The following is a 21,918-nucleotide window of genomic DNA, read 5'->3' on the forward strand; positions in this document are numbered from 1 at the left end:
CCCAGTGATAGGTTGCGGCTGGAAGAGCAAACGCTGCATAAAGCATATGCTGGATAAGTTGTCTGTTCATTCCACTGTGGCGACCCCTAAAAATGAATGAATGAACTTATCATCACTCCCACCTCCCCCACCCCCCACAGCTGATGATTTATGATTTATATCAGACAGTTAGAAAATTGTAAAATTGGGCAAAATAGACATGCAATACATGCACAGTGATGTTGTAAAACATATTTATTGATTGTTTTTTTAGTTGGTGGTTCATTCCGCTGTGGCGACCCCAGATTATTAAAGGGACTAAGCTGAAAAGAAAATGAATGAATTAATTTATTTTCCCTCAGCTTAGTCCATTATTTATCTGGGGCCGCCACAGCGGAATGAACCACTAACTATTCCGGCATATTATTTACGCAGTGGTAGCCCTTCCAATTACAAGCAAATGTCTTTTCATAGCAAAGAACCTGCAAACTGCACACAGAAATGCCAACTGGCCCTGCCGGCATCCAAACTCAATAGTATCTGGATGCAGCCTTTATGATGCAAGTTAAGGTTGCATCACTCAGCGATGCAATGTCAGACACAATGCAATCAAATGGAGCGAGTGACGTCACTGTGAGGGGTAGGGTTAGGGGTGGTGTTAGGTAGGCCCAATAAAAAGCATTGGATGCAACCCAGATTGCACTGCACCAGGTCTGCATCCAGACCCCTCTCCCCAAACCAGCGACCTTCTTACTAAGCCACCGTGCCACCCTGTAATAAAAGTCATTCATTCATTTTCTTTTTGACTCAGTCCCTTTAATAATCAGGGGTCGCCACAGCGGAATGAATCGCCAACTTATCCACCACATGTTTTATGCAGCAGATGCCCTTCCAGTTGCAACCCATTTCTGGGACACATCCATACACACTCATACACTATGGAGAATTTAGCCTACCCAATTTACCTGTACCGCATGTCTTTGGACTGTGAGAGAAACCGGAGCACCCAGGAGAAACCCACATGAACGCGGGGAGAACATGCAAACTCCACACAGAAATGCCAACTGACCCAGCCGAGGCTCGAACCAGTGACCTTATTGCTGTGAGGCAACAGCACTACCTACTGCACCACCACGTCGCCATGATAAAAGTTTATTTATATGTTGTTGTTTAGCACAATATCAAGAAGTACTGTATGTGGATAAAAAATAAATTAATTGTGTTCATTATTACATATTTTTATAAAGATCTGGATTAAGCTGCTAAATTCACATATACAAATTAAAAAAATATATTTTTTAAGAGTGCTTAAATGTGTTTTAGGGTGAATATGAGTTCAATTAAAGGACAGAAATGGTCAAATCTGATTAAAAATATCTTATGGGTTTGAAATGACACAAGGGTGAATTTGCATTTTGGAGTGAACTAACCCTTTAAACAGTGTTGGGTCAAGTTACTTTTCAAAAGTAATCTATTTTCATTCATTCATTTATTTTCCTTCGGCATAGTCCCTTTATTCACCAGTGGTCGCCACAGTGGAATGAACCTCCAACTCATCCAGCCCTTCCAGCTGCAACACATTGGGAAGCATCCATACACACTCATTCACACACACACACACACACACACACACACACACACACACACACACACACACACACACACACACACACACACACACACACACACACATACACACACACACTACGGCCAACTTAGCTTATTCAGTTCATCTATAGCGCATGTCTTTGGACTGTGAAACCGGAGCACCCAGAGGAAACCCACGCGAACATGGGGAGAACATGCAAACTCCAGAAATGCCAACTGGCCCAGACGGGACTCGAACCAGCAACCTTCTTGCTATTAACAAACTTTATAACAATTTAATTTAGATGTCTATTCACTTATGAGCAGCATTCAAAAGCTCAAATATTCTTGCTTGATGTGTTAGAACCAATGAGGTTCCTTGTTGTTGTGTGTCGCGCAACACATATGCACACACATTTGCAACAACTCAAACCAGCAACCTTCTTGCTGTGAGTCGACAGTGCTAACCACTGAGCCACTGTGCCGCTCATTTAAAATCTTTAGTAAATTTTAAAAAGTAACTTAATGTGTGACTTAGTTACTTTTCAATGAAAGAAATGTGAAAGAATGTTATGTTTTTGTTGCATTTTTTAAAAACACTATTAAGATTTAACACTAAAAGTAAGAAACCAAAACATTAATAATTGTGTTTTCTAGAACTAAAACTTCTTAAATAAAGCAAATATGGCTCTTTAATGAAATTGCTGCAATGAAATACCGCATAACATGCTGCAATATCAAAAGAAATATTGAAACGGCCCTCAAACAGGAATAACTCACTCCAAAATCCATCTCCAAATCCAGTTGGCTTGATGTTTTGATGCTCGACTATTTACCCTCATCAAAGCTACTGCGAGAGAGGAAGTGAGTGAATGAGAATGCATGTTCTGCTCCAGTGTTGACCTTTTCATTTGTGCTTGGGCAGGTGCCTTTCAGACGCAAACCACTGGCCTGAGTCATTTTAATTGGTGCTTCTAAACACACACAGACACACACACACACACATGGTTACACCGGACGCAGTTTACTGACATTGTGATGGAAGTAAAGCGCGTCTCTGGAGAGGCAACCTGAGCTGAAAAATACCAAAACACTCTGTCATAAAACGCTAGCAGACTTCAACGGCCTGCTCTGAAACCAGTGGCTGCTGAAAGGATGTGTGCACTTGCCAAAACTCTCTCAGAGGAGCCGCTTTTAGTGTTGTGATGACGATTGGTAAATGACACATACAGCTGTCAGTTTAAATAAGAAAACAATGTGCTTTCTGAACACATTAACCTGTCAGAGATAGCCTGGTAAATATCGCAGCATTGTCAGAAAGGATTAGTCTTGAATTTTATATATAAAAATACAATTTTCAAGAGTAAATAAACGTACAGATTTGTCAAGTGATCGTTTCCACCAAAGAATCCAACTATCTCATGGCAATTCGTAACTTTTTCATTTAGTGGCTAATTCGTATGAATTCGTACGATCTAATTCATACAAGTACGATTTGCTCGTCCCCCAATGATGGTTAGGGGTGGGGTTAGGTGCCACGCCTTCTATTTAAAATCATACAATTTCGTACGACTAAACTTATACGAATTCGTACGAATTAGCCATTAAACTGGCAAAACGTAAAATACTTACGTTTTCTTGTGAGATCGGGCTGACAATTATGCAAGTTTACATCTCAAAGTATACCTTTATTGTTATTGTTTTATATGTCATTAAATTATTATTGCAATTGAAAAAAATGTATTTAGTAAACAATAATAATAATAACAACAATAGCATTAATAAAAATAACATGATAATAATAACAATAATAATAATAACAACAACAACACTAATAACAACAATAATAAAAAAAAATAATAACAATAAAAGCATTAATAGTAATAATAATAATAACAACAGCAATAACATTAACAATAATAATAATAATAATAATAATAACATTAATATTAATAATGATGAGTTGTTAAGCTTAAACCAATAAGATGAAAACTGCAAAGCTTAAGAAACTCGTGAAATTTTTGATATTATAAAATTCAAAATTTTTTATAACTCAATAATAACTCATGTACAGTAATTTAATAGTATTTTATTAAAAATATTAATACATATTTAACATGTGCATATTAAATTTTTTATTGGGAAAAATTAAACATTATTTAAAATAATATCATAAATATCGTTCTGTACGTTTTAATAACACTTCATTCATAACTTTGTTGAAAACATTCATTCATTTGGCTTAGTCTCTATTTTAGAGGTCACCACAGCGGAATGAACCGCCAATTTTTCCAGCTTATGTTTTATTCAGCGGATGCACTTCCAGCCACAACCCAGTACCGGGAAACACCCATACACTCTCACACTCATTTACTACGGACAACTTAGCTCACCTAATTCACTTATAGAGCATGTCTTTGGACTGTGGGGGAAACCGGAGCACCCAGGGGAAACCCATGTGAACACAGGGAGAACATGTAAACTCCACACAGAAATGCCAACTGGCCCTGCCAACTGGCCCAACCTTCTTGCTGTGAGGCGACAGTGCTAACCACTAAGCCACCGTACCACCCAAAAGGGCAAAGAGAATCTAATTTCAATTACTCTGTAAAAAATGATGATGAACTGGGACATTTACTCAAAATTTTTAATACAAAAAAGAAGGAAAAACACTGGGAATGAGATGAAACACGAAATTAAACAAACACTTGTTTTTGTGGACTGCTTGAATGGATGGACCAACTAAAATAAATACAACTTTCCAGCTCGAATATGAAGAAAGAGGGCAGCTTAAGGCTTTTTAGGAGAAGACTCATTTCAAAGTAACAAAGGTGGATGCAATATGATAAAAATGGGTAATAATCAGTAAATAACGAGTTTTTCACTACACCAAAAGCATGTAAAACCTTCAACATTTGTTAATGAAAGAACAAATACACTGTTTTTTTGAAGAACATCCCTCCTGAATACGAGGAGAACATGCAAACTCCACACAGAAATGCCAAATGGCCCAGCCAGGATTCAAACCAGTGACATTCTTACTGCTAACCACTGAGCCACCGTGCCGCTCATTATTCATTCATTTTCCTTCAGCTTAGTCCCTTTATTCTTCAGTCACCACAGTGGAATGAACTACCAACTTATCCTGCATATGTTTTACACAGCAGATGCCCTTCCAGCTGCAACCCAGTACTAGGAGCCACCCATTATATTATATTATAATATATTATATTTTATTATATTAAAATATATTATATTAAAATATATTATATTATATTAAAATATATTATATAAAAATTATTTTATTTAGTTATATTAAAATATATTATATTATTTTAAAATATGTATTATATTAAATTAAATTGTTTTAATTATATTATATTAAAATATATTAAAATATATTATATTATATTACAATATATAAATAAAGATACAATACTCCTAAAATATATATTAAATATGTATGCTTGTTTGTACTGAATAGTTGGTTTGGCATATACATAACTCAAAAGGCCAATAAACTGAATCAAACATGCATTGGCATACGAATGAATCATCAAAACCCAGATCTGTTCTAAAGGGAGGAGGGGGGAGTGTGAAGAAAATACAATTCAAGCATCTATCGGAGGCCTACATGCTCCGGATCAAGCGTCGCAGAAAAGTGCCTTTATTTGCATGAGTGGCTCACATCAAAGCGCGGAGGGGGAAGAGAGAAGCGACGCGCAACAATAGGAAAATCTGGAAGTGTGCGTGTGCACGTGGTGCGCCTCATTAATGAAATATAATTCCAGAGCAACCTCTGCAATAAAAGGTGAGATGCTGTGAACGTTCGCACTGAGAAATCCAGGCTACTGTCTGTCGCTCTGCTCAATGATTCCCTTTGAGGATGAAGGAGAGAAAACCACTAGGGATTTCTGTTCTGGTAAACGCGCTCAAAGGAGAGCGCGCCTAAAGCGGCTGCGTCTGTCATATGGAGGGGAATTAAAGAGAGAAAATAGAGCAAATGACTGAAAGGGGGGAAAAAAACTCAATGTGGAGTGTAAGACGATGCGCTAAAAACAAAAACGAGGCCTTAGCTACAAGCTTAATCTCCAGGATCCAAGCTTAGTCACAACTCTGAGCAATTGCCCCCTAAAACTGACAACATAGATTTATCCGTGTCAGGGGCGTACAAAGCCACATAGCCTTGTGTTGTTCGGGGGTAGCCCACTCTTTTGAAGGTTCCTGAAAGGGTCCCTCAAGGATCGATTTGCATTTGAACTGGGGGAACCTTTCAGATGCAAACCCAGCTCTCTTCATCAAAATATTTGCATTGCTTTGACGCATTTTCTTGTTACAGTCCATGTGAGAAGTCTCACCAAGGCACTTCTCTTTAACTTTCTACCTCTAAATAGATGCAAACACAGCCGTCCAGCACAACAAGCACTTCAATTAAATTGAAATAAAAGAGTTACTTGTGTACCAACACCTCAACTGAAGTCTATTTCGATTTTGCACGAGTAAATACAGCCTAAGTGAGCACTTAAGTCTTCTTCAAAGAACGTCTTCAGACAACTGTTGAAAATATAGAACGTTTTATTATCTTCTTCCAAAAAGGCACTTATTAACAGACTGATCGATGCCAACTCTTGATAAACCAAGCAAAATTAAATATATATATACAATAAATAAACATCTGGACAAGTACTTAAACATATTAACAATTCATTAAACAGCTTTAAAAATGGGAACACTGTGCACTTCTCCATGCTAGAGCAATTGCAGATATTTATAGCTGATTTGGATGTGCATATCGCTCTCGTTTTCTGCTACAGCAAGCAATGATACAAAATTCTCCCTTTAAGTAACTTGTACTGTCAATCCAGTATTTAGCTGCAATGTTGGGTTTTAAGTTCACCACAAAGCTGCACCGCATGTCTTATTCTCGCAAAGTCCACAGTACGGTGCATCCCAGATGAGGCCTCATACATGTGTGGGACAGTCTGAGTAGGGGTCAGTCTTGGACATGTGCAGTATAACGGCAGGTGCTTTGTAGTGGCAGTGACTGGTGCTGCAGTGCTTTCTGCAAGTCCTGTCTGTCAGCTTTCTGCTGCACAGCCCCTGCCACGTCTGAAGAGTCTTTGAGCTCCAGACCCACACACCGCTGGTGATTCCCACCACCAGCGACATGAAGATTTTCAGTATGAACACGGCCACTGTGGGCACTGAAGAGTCCAGTGAGCAGTCCTCGTTCCTTCGGCCTGGGAATGTTGTGCACTTACTTTGCAGTCCTCTGAATTTCCAGTAGTCCATGTTGAGTCGCTCGTAGAAGTAGCAGATGATGACACAGGTGGCGGGGACGGTGTACAGGATGGAGTAAATGCCGATTTTCACCATCAGCTTTTCTAGCTTTTCCGTGTTGGTGCCTTCGGTCTTCATCACCTTGCGGATGTGGAAAAGCGCCACAAAGCCAGTCAGGATGAAAGACGTCCCGATGACGAGGTAACAAGACAGAGGTACGAGGACAAATCCTGTTAGCGCCCCCACATCCATACTGCCCACGTAGCACAGTCCAGTGAGCTCATCGCCCGCAACTTTCCTCATGGTGAGGATGACTATGGTCTTCAGCGCAGGAATGCCCCAGGCGGCCATGTGGAAGTAGCTGCTGTGCGACTCGATAGCTTCGTGACCCCATTTCTTACCTGCTGCTAGAAACCAAGTAAGGGTGAGGATGACCCACCAGATGGAGCTTGCCATCCCAAAATAGTAGAGGATGAGGAAGACTATGGTGCAACCAGTACTTTCCAGGCCTTCTTGGATAATATACAACTCGCCATTCTCACGGTCGCATGCAATGTTCTCTGCACCGGCGACTGATCGGATGATAAAAGCCACCGAGTAGACGTTGTAGCACATGGAGAGGAAGATGATGGGACGCTCCGGGTATTGGAAACGATGAGGGTCCAGAAGGAAAGTTAGCACCGTGAACGCTGTCGATACGAAACACAGAGTGGACCATACCGCCATCCAAATGAAAGCAAAGTCCTTATCCTGTCTAGACCAGAACACGTCTACGGCGGACGAGCAGCGTGGCGCACATGTCTCACTCTTTTCCACATACTGAAACTTTTCTGGGTTTTCACAAACACCCATGGTGCCTCCTGAGCGAGCATTCCCAGCCCCAGGCTGCCTGGGTCTAGGCGGGACAGGCAACATCCCCTCTCCCTTCTTAGTCTCAGTTTTAGTGTCATTCTCGGGGGCTTCCATGCACAGTGCATTAGGGTCATTTCTGGTGGGCAGTTTAGAGCAGTTTAACGATTCAGGCCAGGCGTAATTAAACTTCTCCATGATGGGCGAGCACTTCTGACGTGCCTGTTCACACATAGGACGGCAGGCAGGGATGGATGTGGACACTTGGTCTGTACACATAGGGGCGTAAAGAGAGCAGAGGAAAAATCTCAAATGCACATCACAGCCATACTCCACCAGAGGGGCAAATTCATTCAGTTTAATCGCTGCTTCCCTCTGATTGTCATGATCCATAAAGTTGGGCATCCGGGTGAGGTTGTATCCGATGCCCTGGCACATGGGAATGACGATAGGCTCACATTTAGCCGGTCTCCCTCTCTCCAGGTCATAAGAGCCGATCTCTAAACTGTAGGCAGCAATAACCAGATGACACCACAGAGAAATCACAATTTGCAGAGGTGAGCTTCCCATTCTGGATTTTTAGTCACCTTTTTTATGAATGAGGCAAGTCAAGGTGAAGTTTCCTGGCATATGCAGTCCCAAGAAGCGGATACTTTTAGGTGTTAGGGTTGATTGTGTTGCTCCATAGACAGTCCTTAGATGAATAGAGTGCCAAATAACATTTCATTTATCATCCAGTTAAAACGCTGGAAAATATACAATGCCCTTAAATAAAACTTCTCAGACAAATCCCTTTTCAAAGTCTTCATAGCATATAAAATGATGCTGTTCAAGTGTTCAAGTTCGTCAGATGTGTGTGTATATAAAGCGCGGACGCACAGATGTCACTAATATTTCACGCGAGTCATTACCGTGTTTAGTAGGACAAATAAGGGCAGCAGAGTCTTCGGTTATCTCCAAACTTCTGTGAAGCATATAAAGTCCGCGAGCAGCTTCTCTGTTCTCCTCACATCTACACTGGCGCACACTGAACTTTCGTTCTCCTCTCTCATGTCCTCTAATACGGGGGCGGGGTATTCATGACGCATTTGAACGATTCCTCCCACACTTGAGAAAAGCCAGTGACGCCGAGAATAAGCTCCGCCTACTTACTACTGAAAATATATCGCATATATGGTGGTTCCGCCCACATACAAATGAATCCGCGCTCAACACAGCCTTTAGAAAGATACCAACGTGGTAATCATTTTCCTTCCAATACAGAATGTTATTGTTTCTCCCAGAATTTAATCGGGATTTCATATAAAGAAATGTTATCATATATTTCTCCTTATTTATTTATTACTTATTCAATGTCTTATTTATTCGTATCCCTTTAAATGTCTGCTCTCCCAAATGGTTGACCATATTTTGACTGTATTCATTGATGACTGGTAAAGTCATTTAAAGCATGACTGTTTAAAACAATAGTTTACACTATACACAGCATTGTTGGTTTACAAAAAACAAACAAACATAATTCTGTTGCACTATTACACTTGACTTTGGTCTTATTGTAAAAAAAAACAAAACGTGTTCAATGAAAATAAACTTAAAAAAACTTAAAAATATTCATAGTTAGTATTCAAAAATAATTTATTTTGATTATTATTGTTTTAATTGGACTTACACTTTATACCTTTAGATATTTTGTAGTATATGAATTAATCCCAGTACTTTCAGCATAAACCAACATATTGATAGAAGTTGACATTATAGAAATTATGGGTTGTTTGAAAAAATGCATTGAATGTGTTTACTAACTACATTATGAGTTAAAAAATGCAATCAAAATTTTCTTGGTGGGGCAATTAAAAAGTTATTAAAGCTTCATTTACAAACAATAACTTTAGTTGTTAATAACTTCAGTTATTATATTTAGTGCAACCTCTTTTTGAAAACTTCCTGGTGTCCAATGCAAACTCTGAAGCTCTTTGTTTTGGTACACTAAACTCATTTTACTTTGCATTCCTTGCAAATTTATATAAATAAACAAGCACGGTGGTGTAGTGGGTAGCATAATTGCCTCACGGCAAGAAGGTCGCTGGTTCGAGAGTTTGCATGTTCTCCCTGTGTTAAAGCGGGTTTTCTCCAGGTGCTCTGGTTTCCCCCACAAGTCCAAAAAACATGCAGTATAGGTGAATTGAATAAACTAAATTGTCCGTAGTGTATGTGTGTGAAGGAGTGTGTATGGATGTTTCCCAGTCATGGGTTGCAGCTGGAAGGGCATCCGCTGTATAAAACATATGCTGGATGCGTTGGCGGTTCATTCCGCTGTGGTGACTCCAGATTAATAAAGGGACTAAGCTGAAAAGAAAATAAATGAATGAATGAATAAATCCTTGCATATGCAATTTCAACCACAGATTTAGCTGTAAAATCATAAACAGCCAAAGATAATAAAACGTCCCCCTGTGACACTGGTGTTATATGGTCTAATAAAGCAGAGGCAACAGTGGAAAATTAGGGTGCAAAGGAATTCATCAAAATAGCTGCTATGATACTCAACACCTCAGGATATTGCTGCAAAGGAGAGAACTGAGTTCATTCCGAATTTAATGAAAGAAAAACAAAGGCCAGGCAAGAAATGTTAATTATGAAAATAATTCATCTGTCCCAGGTTTCATTAAACCTTGCCTTTTATTAAACTTAAATATTTACAGTGAAAAAAAATCCACATCGAGTCGATGAGAGATTCATATGAAGGAAAAAGATAATTATTACCATCTAGTGGCTATACAATGTACAACAGTTCCAGACATGCAACAAATGAGATTAAAGGCTTCCATAAATGTAACATAAATGTAAGGAATGTCCAAAAAATTCTGACATCTAGAACCAAAATGTTCAAAATGTTCAAAAATAATCTGTCTTGTTCACTCCAGGATGCATTAATCACAGACTGAGCTCAGGTTTAAAGCCACATCGTTTTGGTCAAAACAAAACAGGCTAGATTTGAAATCCCTTCTGTTTGATGTGGTTACAGTGAGCATTTAAACCTTTTCACCCGCGGTGTTAGATTGTAAGCAGTTATCAGATTTGGATTTGGCGTACTAAGCCTCACTTAGCCTGAAAGAGCACACAAAGTGAGTCTGATACCTCTCCAGCCCGGGAAGGAAACGCATACCAGACAAAATGATTTTTATCACCCTCAGCATTTGCACGTCAGACTCCAGTCCAATCCTATTTTGGAAATATGAACATCGATTTTACATTCACACAGTCATTCTTATTCAAAAGCAACTTGCATTCCATGAAGATAGAGAGTACATTCAAATGCACAGCCTTAAACACAGCCTACTCCAAGCACAGTCACGCAACACATGCACAATCTCTGTAGGCATCGAAGAATTCATTTGTTAAAAATTCTGGATTTTTTTTAACCAAAGTATCATAAAGACAAAAATATAGACAAAAACAATGAGACAACTTGACATTTCTTTTTGTCTGTAGGGTTTGCTCTTTTTCTCTCTGAGGGATAGAAATGCCTTTTGAAGGATTCGGATATCTGCTTTCCAATCTGTCTCATAATGGACTAACATTTATCCTTTTCTCATCATCTTGTTTCTCATGATTTTTTTTTAATTAAATATAATTATTTGATCATTTGAATGAGTATTTAACTGTAAATTGATTTTAATTAATGAATAAGTTAACACAATGCTTAATGTAAGAATGCTCAGTGCATTTGGCTGTCTCTTTATAACTACTTTCAGAAGCCACCAAACTAGGTCAGAGGTCACAGATACCTTGAGTGGGACTGAGGACTGAGGACTGGAATCAACTGTTTCTATTGTTATTTCTAGTAGTTCATACTATCTAAAATGTCTAAAGTCATTTAGCTATTTTTACGGTTAATTATTTTAAAGTGATTTTACTTTTAGACTTTGTATAGTAAGAATATAACTGCCTGAATGTAGATTATACCGGTTTTTAACCAGTTTTGATAAAGATGGCTGAGAGTACACTCAGCCTTGGATGAGAAACAGATTATACTTTAAGTGTGTGTGTTCTATTTGATTGTTGATCCGTTTCACAGGTCTGGAGTCAGCTCTAATCAGTCTAAGGGATGTCTTACGTTTATGCTTAAGATATTTTTCAGAATATACGCAAAAACCCCACGTGGAAATTTTCCTAGTTTATCTGTGTTTTAACCAATCAAGTTAAAACACCTATATGTATGACGCAGTTAATGACGTTATGTGAGAGTATAATTGTTATTGATTGGTGATTGTAAGCAGAGCGGCCTAGGAACTCATTGCGAGTGTTGAAGCTGGCTTCTGCTGATGTAACTGCAAACTATCTTCAGTAAACTTGATTTATTTATTTAAATTTCTGACTCCGGCTCTTCTTCATCTACCAGACTGGTCATTCTTTGGGTCAAACTGTATACCAGGGGTCACCAACCTTTATGAAACTGAGAGCTACATCTTGGGTACAGATTAATGTGGAGGGCTACCAGTTTGATAAACACTTCTCAAATAACAAATTTGCTCAATTTACTTTTAATTATACTATATGTACAGTGTCTTCATAACCCATGTGAAGACACTGACCATGTTAATGATTCTCACAAAAGCTATCAACATTGATTTAACAGGGTAGGAAATACCCTGTATTTAATGGATCAATGTGCAACACTTTATTTTTATATATCTCTGCAAATATTTACATTTTTAAATGATTACTTCTATAGTAGATGAAGCTTACTGGTAAGTGCCGCTATGGTGAGCTATTTTTAGAATAGGTCTGCGGGTAACACATGTGATCCTCGCGGGCTACCTGGTGCCCGCGGGCACCATGTTGGTGACCCCTGCTGTATACCATCCCTACACTTTAAACAAGTTTAAAGTTGAGTAGTGGATATTCTCTTTGGTTCACCTCACACAAAAGCTACTTTTCCACTATTGGGCTGAACTGTTCTGCTTGCCTTTGTTCTATTTGTGTCAGTCCGGCCGGTCCATTCATCGTGGATACGGATTTAATTTTACGGTGGTGCTGATAACGAAGCTCTTTAAAATGTAAGACAAAATGTGTCTTTTTGATAAAAAAAATTAACTGTGAAGTTTATTTATAAACTAATTTCGAGAGGATCACGTGATTATGATTGAACACGGCTGGTTCTGCATTAGCTACATATGATCCACCAATCAGGCCAGTCCTAACCCACCATAAAGAGCCACCAGAACCCACCATTTCTCACTACAACCATCTTCGATTTAAAAAATCACCCCTACTTCGCCTCCTTTTCATTCATAGGGCGGCACAGTGGCCTAGTGGTTGGCACTGTTGCCTCACAGCAGGAACGTCACCGGTTCTAGTCCTTTAACAGGCTGGCGGTCGTTTCTGTGCGTAGTTTGCATGTTCCTCCCGTGCCCGCGTGGGTTTTCCCCAGGTTCTTCGGTTTCCTCCAACATTCCAAAAACATGCACGACAAGTAAATTGATCAATCTAAGTTTAGCACTACAGTCAATCTCTCATCCTGCAGCATATCTCTTCATAGCATTCATTTTAGTCATCAGCTCTTATCAAGAGGGAGTTGTCGAGATCAACATGAGCTCAAAGCTCCCCTCTCACCCTGCAATGTCAGTATTTGATGTCCTCCTGACGTTGGTTTAATATGTTGGCTCGACGTTGGATTTTGGTCACTTTCTAACACAACGTAGAACCAACAAAATATTAACACCTTATCACATCGTTATTAGATGTCAAAATAATATCATGCACACACGTTCTGCCTCATGGGAGGCAGTTTGGGACAAAACACACTGAAACACTTGTGAGTACTAAATAAGTTAGCTCATACGAAATCTGGAGTGTCCCTAAGTAGGACAAAACACACTAAACACTTTCATGTGCAATTCTTCGTTTGTACATATTTCATGGAAACTTCCTGATATGATTAAATTCATTTTGTGCGTACACTAAACATGTGCAGGTACAACAGTACATGTGTAATATAATTTGTGTGTAAGGATATTCAATGTGTTTCATCCCAATCTGCCTCCAATATTAAAGTTTGTCTTTATGGATGCTCTTTATATGCTTGATTATATATATATATATATATATATATATATATATATATATATATATATATATATATATATATATATATATATATTTATATTTGCACTAGGGTGTTGCACCCAAAGTGTTTCAGCGTGTTTTATCCCAGGTGCTCCGATATGTTTCGCATATAAGCAAACATATATTTGTATGCACAAATGTTTCAGAGTCATGCATGTGTTTCAGTATGTTTTGTCCCAAACAGCCTCTATTAGTGCCCGCAATGTTCAGCATTGTTGTCTTATCATTCCTTGAATTTCATGCTCATTACTGTACTGTACTGTACTGTACTAGTTTGGCATGACAGTGGAAAAGTGGCTAAACATTCAACACACAATAGAAAGATTCATGTTTTTCCAGTCTCAGGCGCCCACTCTACTTTGGCATCTTCGATCCTCAAAAATAGTGTTTTGAAATGAAAATGAGTGCTACATTTGGCATTCATGTAGTTTTTTTCAAATATATTTTTTGAAGATTGCAAATGTGAATCTCATGTGTTTTTTTGCAGGTGTTGTTGCTGATGGATCATGCTTTTATACACTGTTAGATCACAATGAATTATTTTAAACTAGTCAGTGTGTCATGTATTGTGTAATCAAAATATTTTGGCTTACTTTTCTTTTGGGAATAATCTACCTATCTGACTTGAATCCCTAAAAAGTCATTTTCCTTATTCTAAAATATTAAATTACACAAAGTAACTTTTATCCTTACAAATGTGGATCCATAACTTGTGCTTTAATTATTTTACTCTACCACACTTTGCCTTTAAATTGGTGGAATTATCTTCTACAATGTAAGAGACAGGAAATGCCACCTTCCCTCACTGATAAGATTTGAAGCCAAGAAAGGTATGTGTGCTTTTTTTTGAGAAAGCATAGTGGCTCAGTGATTAGCACTGTCGCCTCACAGCAAGAAGCCCCAGCTGGGCCAGTTGGCATTTCTGTGTTTGCATGTTGTCCCCATGTTCACATGGGTTCCCTTCCGGTGCTCCGTTTGCACCGGAAGGGCATCCGCTGAGTAAAGCATAAGTTGGAATAGTTGCCGATTCATTCTGCTGTGGTGACCTCTGAAATAGAGACTAAACCGAAGGAAAATGAATGAATGAATAAATTACTATAGTATTTTGTCATGCAGGTATTTTTTGATATCTAATAAGGTAACTTATTTGAAATTCAAAATGTATCACGGTGTTGCCATATAGCAACATGAAACTTATGTTCATTTCCCTGCCGCTGTTTCTTTAAGAGAAACGTTCCATTTTTGGTTGGAAAGAGAAGACCTTAGCTTAGCCAATTATGTGCTTTGGTTAAGTCACATGACATGCAGGGGTTTTCTTTAATGTTAGCGCGATTTCTGACAGACTGGCGTTTGCTGAAAGCAAATAGAAACGTCAATAAAAACAGAGTATCAACTCATGTCAGATCAAAAAATCTGAGACATCACCTCCAGTAAGTTATGATAACATATTTAGAACTCAAAAAGGTTTTTATCAAATTAGTTTTTTGTAAGTTAATCAATTAAGTACAGTTTGTGTTGCCAAATAGCAACTCCATGCAATAGTGGAATGTGCAATATTGCAATGGGTTAGCTAGCTAGCAAGGTCAGCTCTGATCTTTCAATTGTAACAATAGCAACATGGATGCTAATAATACAATGTTGATTAGTCATAAGTTAATGACATTTGCATTATGGATAAAATCAAATTTTAATGGCAATACTTTTGATTAGATATAAATGCAGGTAACATGTATTAGCGAGAACCACCATGTTCTATGGTAAGCGAAAGAAGAAAAGGACAGAACTGCCTGTTCCTGCAGATGACAGTGAGGATGAGATGAGTTTTAGTGACCATGAGAATGATGCAGATTAGACATTTGAAAAGAGCTGTGATGGAGAAAGTTCAGGTAAGTTAGCTCAGAGGCAGATAAGACAGGCGTAGTATAGTATACAGTATAATATATAAACATTGTTAGCTAGTAGCTAAGTTAAAGTTAAAGTCAGAATTATTAAATCCCCTGACTTATTAGCCCCCCTGTTTATTTTTTCCTAATTTCTCTTTAACAGAGAGATTTATTCAACACATTTCTAAACATAATAGTTTTAATAACTTATCTCTAATAACTTATTTATTTTGTCTTTGCCATGATGACAGTAAATAATATTTTACTAGATTTCAAGACATTTCAATACAGCTTAAAGTGACATTTAAAGGCTTAATTAGGTTAACTAGACAGGTTAGGGTAATTAGGCAAGTTATTGTATAATGATGGTTTGTTCTGTAGAAATTCGAAAAAATATATATAGCTTAAAGTAGCTAATAATTTGGACCTTAAAATGTTTTAAAAAAATAATAAAACTGCTTTCATTCTAGCCGAAATAAAACAAATAAGACTTTCTTCAGAAGGAAAAATATTGTCAGACATACGGTGAAAATTTCCTTGCTCTGTTAAACATAATTTGGAATATATATATATATATATATATATATATATATATATATATATATATATATATATATATATATATATATATATATATATATAAAATTCAAAGGGGGGCTAATAATTCTGACTTCAACTGTACATTATTCTGTTGCATCTGTATATATTAGACTTGTTATTTATTTGTTTGTTTTAATATTTACTAGATGAAATATTTATACCCTATGTTGTATACATACAATACAATAATATGTTTGTTTTCAATAATATTCAGCAAAAAAAGAGAATGGAATAATTAAAAGCTGTTGGAATATCAGTTGTTGGAAAGTATGTATAAGATGTCATTTATAAGCTCTGTGTTAAAGCTTATAATACTGCAACACCAATTAAATCAAAACAAACAACAAAACTATTAATTATATAAGGAAAGTTCTAAATTAGCCATGTATAAGTTATATCCACTATTGGGCGACAACATACATGGCAACATATCATAAAGTACCCTAAAAAAACCTCCGCAATTTTTTTTTTTTTGTGACAGCACTTCAAGTTAAGCCATTTTAAAAACTGTCAAATATATAATTTTATAGCTCTATCATAATGCGTACATGAGGGTTTTAACAGTTCACAAATTAACTGGCATCAATCTCTATGAAACTGGTGTTCCTAGCATCATGTTCTGCTGTTTAAGTGACACTTTCCTAATCAATACATGTCATTTGAATCTTGACAGAAAAAAACAAACACATCTGAAGAGCGCAGAGTCGTCTCCGGTGCCATACTCTCTCCGTCTCTGTGTATGGAGCCTCCCAAGGACCGATAAGAGATTCCTATCAGGTAACAGACCTCTTCGTGTTTGCACCTATCAGAAATGTTTTAATCTTATCTGACCACTCAAACATACCTCTGTTTTCTTGACTGACACCAAATGGTCTCTAAAAAACAAAACAACCTCCCTAAGTTCACAAATGGAAACACAGTTGAACCTCCAGGACTGATCAAATTCAGAAGCATGGCGACCTGCCTAAAGACTTTACAAATTGCGGGTGACAGATGGACGCCTTAATTAGAGCTCACCCAACTGTGAATTAAAGTGATGTGAGATCATGTTATGACAACATATCCTGTTTGGGTAGCCGTGCCATGGTGGTATCTCTCTCACTCAAGCTAATGGAGCTCAGAGCACTTAGGCTGTCAGCATTTATCAAAAAAATAAAAATAAAAAAAATACGCCACCGCGTCTTGTGACTCTTGCACTTTCTGTAGTTGGAAGTTATGCATCATCTGTATTCACTTTGCTTGTTTGCATTGTATATGAATAAAGGGAGATTGTTCTGGATGCTCTGACATATTAGAGGTGTGGGCGATTCTTAAAATATGATGAGAGTAATGCTGTCTGTTGGGACAGTGTGACCGCTGGGTGTGTTGGGCGGTTTGACACGTGGCAGGGTAAGATATCAGTGTCTGAAAGGAGCAGGGCTCGACCTGGGATAAGAAAGGTATGGAGACAATGCACTCTCACAATCGCGCTGCTTTCCACTGCGCCAACTTGCTGTAAGCTCAAGGAGAGCTCGATATAAACTCTGATACAAAAATACAGTGGCCTAAAAAGTATTTAAAGGCGCAGTACATAGAATAGTTGAACTGCAGTCCAAATTCAAAATCTTGAAGTTTTTTGGTTTTACACGGGTCCTCCGAGAAAATGCAGGTTGCCAGATTGACGACACAAACAAGAGCGAGTGTTACTGGCAAACAAGCCTTGCAAAGTATAGTAAGATGCTCTGCTAATGTTTGTGTTTGTAATATTTTTATTTATTTATTTTTTTGTCGGCTTAGTCCCTTTATTAATCCGGGGTCGCCACAGCGGAATGTACCGCCAACTTATCCGGCAAGTTTTTACGCAGCGGATGCCCTTCCAGCAGCAACCCATCTTTGGGAATAATAGTTTTTTATAACTTGCTAATTAAATACCACTAATCACTTTGCTAATTATGATTTTTATAACTCGTTTTGAAGGCTGATACTTTCCTCTGGGGAAATGTACACTTGACCGTGCTCTCATATGTTGAGGCAGCCTTAATGACTGAACTTAAATACGCTGTGTATGCCACCTACACTCACTGGCCACTTTATTAGGTACACCAACTGCTTGTTAATCACATTTCTAATCAGCCAATCACATGGCAGCAACTCAATGCATTTAGGCATGTAGGCATGGCCAAGACGATCTGCTGCAGTTCAAACCGAGCATCAGAATAGGGAAGAAAGGTGATTTAAGTGACTTGGCATGGTTGTTGGTGTCAGACAGGCTGGTCTGAGTATTTCAGAAACTGCTGATTTTCTGGGATTTTCACGCTCAACCATCTCTAGGGTTTACAGAGAATGGTCAGAAAAAGAGAAAATATCCACTTCTGTCGGTGCACATGCCTGGCTGATGCCAGGGGTCAGAGGAGAATGGCCTAACTGGTTCCAACTGATAGAAAGGCAACAGTGACTCAAATAAGAACTCGATACAACCGAGGTATGAAGAAGAGCATCTCTGAACACACAACACGACCAACCTTGAGTCGGATGGGCTACAGCAGCAGAAGACCACACCGGGTGCCACTCCTGTCACCTAAAAACAGGAAACTGAGACTACAATTCACACAGGCTCACCAAAGTTGGACAATAGAAGACTGGAAGAGTCTCAATTTTTTCTGCGATATTATAGATGGGAGGGTCAGAATTTGCTGTCAACAACATGAAAGCATGGATCCATCCTGTCAAATATCAACTGTTCAGGCTGATGGTGGTGGTGGTGGAGGATATTTTCTTGGAGCAATTTGTACCAATTGAGCATTGTGTTAATGCAACAGCCTACCTGAGTATTGTTGCAGACCATGTCCATATCTTCATGACCACAGTGTACCCACTGCTACTTCCAGCAGGATAACGCGCCATGTCATAAAGCGGGAATCATCTCAGACTGGTTTCTTGAACATGATAATGAGTTCACAGTACTCAAATGGCCTCCACAGTAACCAGAACTCAATCCATTAGAGCACCATTGGGATGTGGTGGAACAGTAGATTCACATCATGGATGTGCAGCTGACAAACCTGCAGCAACTGCCTGATGCTATCATGTCACTATGGAGCAAAATCTCTGAGGAATATTTCCAGTATCTTGTTGAATCTATGACTCAAAGGATTAAGGCAGCTCTGAAGGCAAAATGGGGTCCATCCCAGTACTAGTAAGGTGTACCTAATAAAGTGGCTAGTGAGTATATATAAACTACCCCAATATAATTTGGTAAACTAGCAGCGGGCAGGTTATAGAGACCAAAACAAAGACAGACATTCTGAAACGGAGCACACATTTTTAAAGCTGAATAAGTGACTTTAGCATTGTTTCTTCAGATAAACAAGTATGTTCACTTTTCTTGTTTCTGTAAAAATCAGAAAATTTGGTTAATTCTTCTGTCGTTAAAAAAAAAAGAAAAAAAAAAAGCTAAATGCATGAAATATCAATGGTAATTCCGACTGAATCATTAAAAAAAAATTAATGGTAGGAAAAGTTATTGTGCACCAGCAGCCAAATTCACTGGGAGGATGGAATATTTAGAGAGGAATGAGAAGCAGGAGGGACAGATTATCTCTCAAAGCTCCTTAAAAATGACTCAAATGGAGTTGAAAATGAGTTCATGGTGACTTGTTTTAAAAGGACACATGGTGCATGCAAACAGCAATGGGCTGTCTCAGTAAACAAATGACTTAGCAAAATCATAACATTGCCTCTGCAAATATGAATCTTATTAACCTGTCAAAAACTTGTTCTGGTCAACATAACTAAATAAACAAAAATTATATTTTTGCAAAAGGAAAACGAAGCATGTCTGACCTCAAGTTTTTCTGTCTTTCTAAGACAAGTGCCCTCAAATGTATTTATATTTAAATTATACACTACCTGACAAAAGTCTTGTCATCGATCCAGGTTGTAAGAGCAACAAATAATAACTTGACTTCTAGTTGATCATTTGGGAAAGGGGCAGAAGGTAGATTTTTCAGATGAATCATCTGCTGAACTGCATCCCAATCATCACAAATGCTGCAAAAGACCTATTGGAACCCACATGGACCCAAGATTCTCATAGAAATCAGTCAAGTTTGGTAAAGGAAAAATCATGGTTTGGGGTTACATTCAGTATGGGGGCGTGTGAGAGATCTGCAGAGTGGATGGGAACATCAACAGCCTGAGGTATCAAGACATTTGTGCAGCCCATTACATTACAAACCACAGGAGAGGGCAAATTCTTCAGCAGGATAGCACTCCTTCTCATACCTTAGCCTCCACATCAAAGTTCCTGAAAGCAAAGAAGGTGTAGGTGCTGCAGGATTGGCCAGCCCAGTCACCAGGCATGAAACTTATTGAGCATGTCTGGGGTAAGATGGAGGAAGCATTGAAGATGAATCCAGAGAGTCTTGATGAACTCTGGGAGTCCTGCAAGAACACTTTCTTTGCCATTCCAGATGACTTTATTAATAAGTTATTTTAGTCATTGCAGAGATGTATGGATGCAGTCCTCCAAGCTCATGGGAGTCAGACACAATATTTATTCTTCTTCCACTGCACCATGACTTTATATTTTATACTGTACATTATTTCTGTTAAGAGACAAGACTTTTGTCTAAGCAAAGTCAGACCTTACGGTCCTAGTTAAATAATTAAAGATCCAGGCATGAATATATTTTATTTTGGTAAAATAAGCGTAATCTAGAGGCCTTTGCCTTTTTATAAGCCACATCTGATACCAAATGATCCACTAGAAGTTATTATTTGTTGTTCCAAAAACTGGGATACTTTTGTCAGGTAGTGTATATCTACTTTTTACCATTATCATTATTTTCAAAATGTATTCTCGGTCACATTATACAATAAGGTTTCATTGTTAAGATTTTACTAACATAAACTAATTAGACATGATACTTGTACAGCATTAATTAATCATCGTTCAACATTTACTAATGCCTTAACTTCCACATTCATGCTTGTTAACATTAGTTAATGCATCGTGTTAACATGAACTGATAATGTTACCTAATGTGAACAAATACTGTAATAAATGTTTTGTTTTATGCATTAACTAACATTAACTAATGCAACCTTATTGTAAAGTGTTACCTGATTTTTAATACAGAACAAAGTACAGCGGTCGAACTTTTATTTTTTTAATCTGCTGAAACGAAAGTTTATGCATGAATGCATAAATGTTCAGCTAAAAGAGAATAAATTTGAATAGATTTAATAATGTCATTTGTATTTATGGGTACCCTGCTGAAAAATCCAGCTTAAACCAGCCTAGGCTGGTTGGCTGGTTTTAGCTGGTTGACCAGGCTGGTTTTAGAGGGGTTTTGGCCATTTCCAAGCTGGTTTCCAGGAAAATGACCAGCCAAATCCAGCTAAAACCAGCTTGACCAGCCTGGTTTAAGCTGGATATACTGTAGCTGGTTTTGGCTGGACTCCCAACTTGGCTAGGCTGGTCAAGCTGGTTTTAGCTGTTCATCTCCCAGCCTGACCAGCTAAGACCAGGCTGGAAATGGCTGGAAACCAGCCTGGAAGTGGCCAAAACCCCTCTAAAAACAGCCTGGTCAACCAGCTAATACCAGCCAACCAGCCTTGGCTGGTTTAA

At 38.3% G+C, this 21,918-nt stretch overlaps 2 protein-coding genes and 1 non-coding gene across 4 annotated transcripts in view; 1 reads left to right on the forward strand and 2 right to left on the reverse strand.

Moving 5' to 3' along the window:
- The window catches only part of grk7b (G protein-coupled receptor kinase 7b), an 845,646-nt gene that overhangs the window by 731,595 nt on the left and 92,133 nt on the right, over nt 1-21,918 (reverse strand). The gene's annotated exons all lie outside the window — the stretch shown is intronic.
- On the reverse strand, nt 6,529-8,274 carry fzd9b (frizzled class receptor 9b). Its single transcript, NM_131511.1, is given in 1 exon segment — nt 6,529-8,274. A coding segment is annotated over 1 exon segment (1,737 nt). The 5' UTR covers nt 8,266-8,274.
- Nucleotides 15,144-21,918, forward strand: part of LOC147832914 (uncharacterized) — a 32,301-nt gene continuing 25,526 nt past the window's right edge. For both annotated transcript variants that reach the window (XR_015515242.1, XR_015515241.1), the window contains exons 1-2: nt 15,144-15,254; nt 16,981-17,084. This is a non-coding gene — a transcript (uncharacterized LOC147832914). The remainder of the gene's footprint in view (nt 15,255-16,980; nt 17,085-21,918) is intronic.

The sequence above is a fragment of the Danio rerio genome, chromosome 18, assembly GCF_052040795.2.
Source record: "Danio rerio strain M-AB ecotype USA chromosome 18, GRCz13ab, whole genome shotgun sequence".
Classification (NCBI taxonomy): Eukaryota; Metazoa; Chordata; class Actinopteri; order Cypriniformes; family Danionidae; genus Danio; species Danio rerio.